The 7,619-nt window shown below is 39.2% G+C and overlaps 1 protein-coding gene across 1 annotated transcript; it reads right to left on the reverse strand.

Annotated features, from left to right (window-relative positions):
- Window positions 1–5,811: 5,811 nt before the first annotated feature.
- Window positions 5,812–6,598, reverse strand: LOC130648280 (uncharacterized). Its single transcript, XM_057454321.1, has 2 exons — window positions 5,930–6,598; window positions 5,812–5,874 (listed from the first exon to the last, which is right to left on the reverse strand). Exons 1-2 carry the CDS (start codon window positions 6,596–6,598, stop codon window positions 5,812–5,814), a joined length of 732 nt encoding a protein of 243 aa, XP_057310304.1.
- Between the last annotated feature and the right edge of the window lie 1,021 nt (window positions 6,599–7,619).

The raw sequence follows: 7,619 nt of genomic DNA on the forward strand, positions 1-7,619 counted from the left end.
CCCTGGAAAGATGACATCATTCTGGGACATATTTGGGATATCAACATACTGTTTCTGGCTGATCGTAGAGGGTATATGGTTTATCTCAACCCTCTGTTTCCGGCCCTTGATACCAAAAAGCTGCTTTGTCTCTGAGTAGGGGTCCAGAGTAGTTCTGAATACGTTACTCATTTTATTATATAGGGGATGTTTTAAATAAAGATGTCAATTAATCCAATTTTTTCACATGAAAATGATATTGGGGAGGAGGATAAAGGTGGTAGGGATGATAAATGATGTGATCCCCTATGATGATTTTCATTCTTTTTTATAGGGTGTAGATATTACTGGAGGGATATATAAAAAGAGGGGTGTGGATTTACTAGCTGCTAGTAGCATTGTAAAACATTTGGGGGCAGATTTCGTGCGAGACATGGGTTTTAAGGAATATATAACAACACCCAACAAAGGGGGTAAAGCAAGGGCCAAGAAGGTCATGCAGGATATAGCACATGAGATTGAGTATATTCAGATGGAATCGTTGGACGGGGCAGGTAAGGTAGACGAGGGCGATGAATGCGACGAAGGTGACAAAGTCTTGGAAAATATTAAAGAATTGGATAAAATCATAGCCCATACGGAAGACCTCCTGAGATGGATCACGGATCATGAAAGAAAAGGGCTTGACATCGAACTTCAAACGATAAAGGGTGCTTTGAAACTACACAGGGCGAAAATTGTGTGATACAAGGGCGAGATTACTAGGGTTGAGGTCAAGTTAAAAGATCTGAAGAAGCAGAAGGCCGGGGAGCAGGGTAACCCTGATAATGATAGGGATATAGAAAGGTTTAGGCTAAGATTAAAGATCTTAAGGTAAGAAGAAATTTAGAGATTGAATCACACGGTATACTATCCTCTAAAATATACTCCCAGCTGAATGCCATCAAGGATACCCTAATGAAAATTGCCGCAGATGACACGTCCCTGCTCGAAAAGCTCACGAAGTACCCATACTACACCCCCTAGGCAGACCTATTTAGCGCTGTGTAGTTGTCTGCACCAGACCCGATTAAGGATGCCTTGGTCCCTGCTTGTGATCCTACCAACAACACCACGTAGACGCGAATACTCTCACTTAGCTTGGTCAGACCTTCTGATGTCAAACCCTGACTTGTGGGGATGATGAACTTTGCCCAATCCCCGTCAACTTGAGGCCACCATCTGCCATTGGTAAATGAGGACTTGACAGCCTTGAACTTGTACAGGCTATTTGGGTCTGCACCGTATTCCATACATACCTGGGCGTATCCGGAGGTTAAGTAGGGGTTTTTGTACTGTTCAAATCCATCATCATAAGGCATGGTGACCTTCATTCTTGCCAGAACTTGACGCATGTGGTTATAGGTATGGAATTTGAAGATTGAGTTGACAAGGGGTATGTAGCCTCACAATGTGTATTCTCATAGAATAAAGATGAGCGATATCAGCAAACTGTACCCGAGTTTGCCCAGTGCACCTACACAAAGTGCTGATATACCCGAGGATAGCCAGGTATTTAGGCTTAAAAGATTGAGGAAATAGAGCAATATCTGCGAAATGAAATCAAGGAGCGGAACAGGCTTGCAAAGAAATTTATAACGCATAACACGTGAATACGCTTTTGCGACCATGGTATGCTTGGCATAAACGTGATTAAATCCGGACTTGGCATCGGAGCCATGGCCTCCGCCCTGAGGTTTCCTTTGGTCATAGGGGGGGGGACTTACTATTGCGGCCGGGATGGGGCAAGCAGGCCTTAGAAACGCTTCAAAAAGGCTCGGTGTCAAATTCAAGAAACATGAAGGTATAAGGCTACTCGCCGAATCGAAATTGAACTCTATTGTTGATCTGATCTCAAAGGCAATGGAAAACGGTGTAATTAGTGATTACGAGTACAGTCTGATCTCTCGAGAGAAGGAAAGATATATGCTGTTAAAAGAACAGCTGCGACAACGTTTTAACCGTATTGTCAAAGCTATCAATGAACAAGAGAGAGCCCAACTAATTGCGAAAGGAAAACAAGTGGGGAGGAAAGAGATTCAGAATGGTATTTTTAAAAACGTTCGACCTGCGCAGTATGCAAGCGGTATCTAGAGTCCCCATCCGAGTAGAGGCCCTAATTTGTATATTTAAAAGGCCTACAGGGTCTATTAAATATATGGTTTTTTAATCCTCGCTCAGTAACAATTCAGGTCCTTATATCGACATTCTGTAATATGTACCTGGGGGTAGTAGTTTTTACCTTACACATACACCGATGAAATAGCCAGGATGGCACTGGCTTGGCAGGGCTCGTCGTAGGGTACTGGCATACCATGGAATTTGGTTGCGATTGTATCCTTGTAGTATTTGAGTTTTGTGTTCACGTAACGGTCCTTTTTCCCAGGCTCTCTCGCGAATTGCTTAGATATCAGCCCTTCAATCCTAGGCCAGGTTTGGCGATACTTCGCAACCCAATCGGGGTACTCTTCAAAATCAAAACTCATCGCTGGTACAGCATTGGCGTTGTACCGGGTCACTCCATGCGGGGACGAGACTTTGGGCGTCTTTACCCTGAGGGCTACTACGAAGTCTCGTGTATGGTAGCCTGTAATATACCTTTGATCATTACCTTCGTTAGCAGAGATAGCATCCGACACTGTCAGGTAGTCCACATTGATATCATTGATGTCTGTAAAGGTAACAGCAAATGAGTAGAATAATTTAGGGTTGACAAGCTCTTCCTCAAATCGTAGCATCTTCTTTATTGTAATCCGAACGACTTCGGAGAATTGCTTGTTATTGTACATACGCAGCCACCCCCGTTATATATGATGTATAACAATACCAACACAACAATTTACTATTTACCACAAACGGACGCCCGCAGGTACATCTATCATACTCGTCAAGTACCATTTCACAGTCCTTACAGTGCTCCATTTATATTATGATTGTAAGGTATAAAGACGAACCTCTAGGTCCTTAATCCTTCGCCCATTCTCCTTCTCCCTCTCCGATTCTTTCAATATCGCTAAGGCCATTCGTGGGAGGGAGATACCAATACCAGCTATAAAGGTCATGACTACCGCAGTTCCAAATATATTGAATTTAGTTTGACAGCTGATGCACATTTATTAGTAGTATTTTCTTTTCTTTTTATCCTACAACCTTGTTGTAGGATAACATTGATTTCAATCCAACCCCAAAAATTCCTTTTGCGTCAAGTCACACCTAAATCTTCTGAGGTGTCTCCAGTCTGGAGCAGGCCTTTCCTTGTAGCGCCCTTTCAACAGCCACAGCGATATTTCGTACGCACTATCATACAACTTTCGCTCTTCCACGTAAGCCAAGCAGCACGCATCTCCACAAAAGTAGCCCTCGTACATGTACTCACCACCATCGCTCATATGGGCAGCCATGTTTTCCATCACATGAAAAAACCCAGATTTCGTGCGGCGGATTGTATCTCATGGGGCACCTGACTTTGTCGCACAGTTCTACAGAGCACCAATAACAGAGTACCATTTCATATATACATTCCAACAAGGTCCGAAGATTGCTGAGCTTTACTGTGCATGCGTTGGAGAACATACCTTGTTATGCACCGCATGTGTTTGGGGCTTATTTGTTTTATGATAGGGACTTTACCTTGTTATGCATGACTCAACACCGCATGATAGGGACTTACCCCACTTGCGTATGATAGCACTGATGTTACTGCGCATGCGTTGGGGCTCATTTGTATGTAATGTAAAAAAAATTAGCAAAGGCGCTATTCTCGTGGTAATCCCTTACATGTTTCCGTTTTTTGAACATGTGACTTTGTGGTTATCATATGTTCGGTTTTTTGTTAATAATCCAATAACATTGGTGATATTGGTGTTAAGTTGTAGATACTAGCTAAATTGCGAGATCGTCAGTTGATTACTACCGTCATCAGAATTTTCAGCCCCGTCCGGGTATGGACTAATCAATAATTCCTCGTGGTAGCGGTCCATGCTTTAGCAAGCATTCTCTATTAGCTAGGAGTATCAAATGTTGTAAAGTAGGTAAATGTTACTCACCATTTCCGTTGCTAGCGTCAAATTCGCTTGAACTGAAGAGGTCGTTAGTCTGCATGATGAAAATTTATTTGGTTCAATAAAAAAACGTTATTTTGAATAGTGTTGTTACGTTCTTGTTTCTGTTGTAAGAGGTCGTTTTATGGCCATTCTCAGTCTTATATATTGCTTCGGTAGGGCCGTTTGAGGGTCGTTTTTATTTATTTATTTTTTATTTTTTATTGTTCAGTCTTGTAGTTGTCATAGAAACCGATGTTTAAACTGAATGTGCGCACAGATTTATAAACGCAATTTTATCTTCAAAGCGTTTCAAGGCAAGATAGTGCCCAGGTTTCTATCATTCGTGTATGCTTACTTGAATCCAGATGATATGCCTATCACTTATTACACAGGTTTTCTGTGTTGTTAAGATAGTATAAGTCGTTATTATCAGTACTTCATCATTACATCCAACCTCGTTTCCAGTGCTACGAATATTTATTTGTAATCTATATCAGCCTTGTATGAAAAGTTAAATTCTAGCCATATGGTTCAGTGTTAAAGTTGTATTTTCAGGAACCCTTTTATGGGTTGTAATTGTGTAATTTATTGATTGATTTATTTAAAGTGGATGAGTGTAGTTGTCATAGAATTGAGAGTTTTTTAGTCAAACCGAATGTGAGTGCAGATGGAAGATTTTGTCATGTTGTTATGGAAACGAGATTTTTTCTTCGTATCGTTTCACAGTATGGTAGTACCAAGGTTGTAACAGCTAACTTCTGCACCCAGTTATCTCTGCTTACACAGTTATCAAATATTATATATACACATGCACGTATTATGTTCATTTTCACGCGTATGTGAGTTTGTTATTAAGTTTTTGGTCATAAAATTACTTGGTTTTGTGTGTATTAATTAGTTTGTAAATTAATTTTACAACCAATTCCACAGGCTATGATATATATTTGGATATCAGACTAACAAATAAAATGGCAAAACGCTAGCATGCAGTATTTTGCTAAAATATCAAAAAACTGTTTTGGGTGTAACAATTTTATTATGAAAATAATAAACTGAATGTTATACAAATCGAATAAACGTAAAAATTATAAAAATTATATTGAAAGGCAGTGGTCAGCAGATCTCATCTTTGCTCTGATTAAATATTCCTGTATATTTTTATGCTTGGTGAAAGTCAAGAATGGTTTGGTTGGAAAAACGAGTCGCAGAGCAGGGTCGCTCTCAATTATAAACCAATACTTGTGTAGTATTCGTTTAAGCGTTGTAAATTTTTCGTGGTAAGGTAAAATAAAAGGTAGAATGTGTTTGTCTTTGTTTTGGTCTCTGTCAGCATCACCACTATTGTCAGCGGTTCTGAACTGTATTCGTTTTTTATTAAACTTGTGCGTGGAGTTAGAAAGTACGTCTGATTGCTTTAATGTGGCGATTTTCCCGAATATTTCATCAACAAGCCTACCTTTGTATCCTCTGGTCAGCAAAATACTTTTAAGTTCATCGAGCTCACATTTTAAAATGCTATCTTGACTTGTTATCATGCGATAGCGGAGTGCTTGCGAATAAATTATACCCCTTTTGGTATGGTGAGGGTGATACGACGTAAAATGTAATAGTGCTCTGCTGTCAGTTGGTTTTATAAATAATTTGGTTTTAAGTTTTCTCGAGCGTTTATCTAAATAGATAGTCCTATCCAAAAAACTAATTTCCTCTGTTGAATATTCATAGGTGAATTTTATTGTAGGGTGTATTGAATTTAGATATATGAAAAATTTGTGTAGTTCTTCTTCACTGTGTTCCCATATGAAGAATATGTCGTCTAGGAAACGAAGAAATATAGTGATTAAATTTGGAAACTTATCGAAAATAAACACCTGCTCAAAAAGACCCAGGAATAATGATGCGTATGGTGGTGCCACCTTCGTACCCATGGCTGTGCCAAGTAACTGCAGATATATTTCATTTAGGAACATGAAATAGTTATTTTCCAGTATAAACGAAAACAACGTTCGTATTACATGTTCATTGGGTGTGAATGAAGGCAGTGTGTTTCTGTATTTTGTAATGAAATGAATACACGCATCAACTCCTTCTTGATGAGGGATATTGGTGTAAAGTGAGGATACGTCTGCTGATACAAGTAAAACGTGTTCATTTTGTGCCGGTATGGTTTGTAACCGTTGTATTAGATGTTTGATGTCCTTTACATAGGATTTTAATTTTGGTAAGAGAGGTTGCAGGCAAAGATTTAAAAATTTTGAGATATTTTCAGTTATAGAGTTAACGGCTGAAACTATTGGTCGTCCTGGAATGCCATCCTTATGAATTTTTGGCAGTATGTAAAATAGGGGCATTCTAGTGTTTTCAGGTGGTGTTATAAATTTGGCCGTGTTTTTGTTTATGTGGTGGTGACATAGAGAAATTTCTATGAAACTGTTGATATTAGTTTTAAGGTCTTTGCTAGGGTCAGTTTTCATTTTTGCGTAATATTTGTTGTTGGAGAGGTGGTCATAAACTTTTCTAATGTAGTCATCTTTACTCATGATGACTACAGCTTTCGCGGTGTGTCATGGAAATCAGTCTGGTTACTGTTTTTCCTTTTCAGTTTATTGTTTCTCAATGTAAGCAATTCGTTGTGTTGTTGTATGCATAATTTGTTTAAATTGTTGAGTTCGTCCGAGGAGAATTCCTTTTTCAAAGACTCTCTCTCCTCTTTGCACTTTTTTACATTGTTTCTATGGTGCTTTATTAGAATTTGCAGCAAGGTATTGCTACATGAATGCACGGTGGCATTCCATTCATTTTTTAATTCAGCAGGTAAACTCATAGTGGAGCGAACCTGGTTTTTTAGCCCAAAGGGAACCGTCCCAGCAGCGAGATGCATTTCGAGAATCTGCAATTGCCGATTATAATCTAAGAGCTTTTTTGTCTCATCAATATAGTCGGTCTTTTTGTTTTCTTTGTTCGTATTCGTATCTAGGTGGCGCTTCGTGTTTAAAATGTATTGTTCTATTTCGTCAACGTCTCTTTTAGTGTTAGGTGCTGGTTTGCTGTTTGATTTTGTGGAGGTCGTGATTAGCGAAACAGTTGGCTGTGTGGCGAATTCACTAATAATAAACTCCTCCATTTCTGCAATTGCCGATTATAATCTAAGAGCTTTTTTGTCTCATCAATATAGTCGGTCTTTTTGTTTTCTTTGTTCGTATTCGTATCTAGGTGGCGCTTCGTGTTTAAAATGTATTGTTCTATTTCGTCAACGTCTCTTTTAGTGTTAGGTGCTGGTTTGCTGTTTGATTTTGTGGAGGTCGTGATTAGCGAAACAGTTGGCTGTGTGGCGAATTCACTAATAATAAACTCCTCCATTTCGATGTCGTCAAGTAGATTCGTTAGTTTTGGTGTTGGTAGAGGTTTGCGGTGTGTAGTTTTGTTCCTCAAGAATACCTTCTTTGTTATACCAAGAACACTCGGTGAGGTTGTTTTTGTCTCTACAAGGAAGTTAAAATATTGTGTTAGAAGATGGTGTAGTTTTTTTGCAACATCAGTTTTTATGTATTGTTTGTGAGA

Source organism: Hydractinia symbiolongicarpus, chromosome 6, assembly GCF_029227915.1.
Source record: "Hydractinia symbiolongicarpus strain clone_291-10 chromosome 6, HSymV2.1, whole genome shotgun sequence".
Lineage (NCBI taxonomy): Eukaryota > Metazoa > Cnidaria > Hydrozoa > Anthoathecata > Hydractiniidae > Hydractinia > Hydractinia symbiolongicarpus.

Excerpts from the sequence above, each read along its gene's own strand:
- LOC130648280 (XM_057454321.1), bottom strand. The coding sequence starts at position 6,598 with ATGAGTAAAGATGACTACATTAGAAAAGTTTATGACCACCTCTCCAAC. Across the intron at positions 5,875-5,929 it reads TCCTGGGTCTTTTTGAGCAG|ACGACATATTCTTCATATGG; the intron begins GTGTTTATTTTC and ends TTCGTTTCCTAG.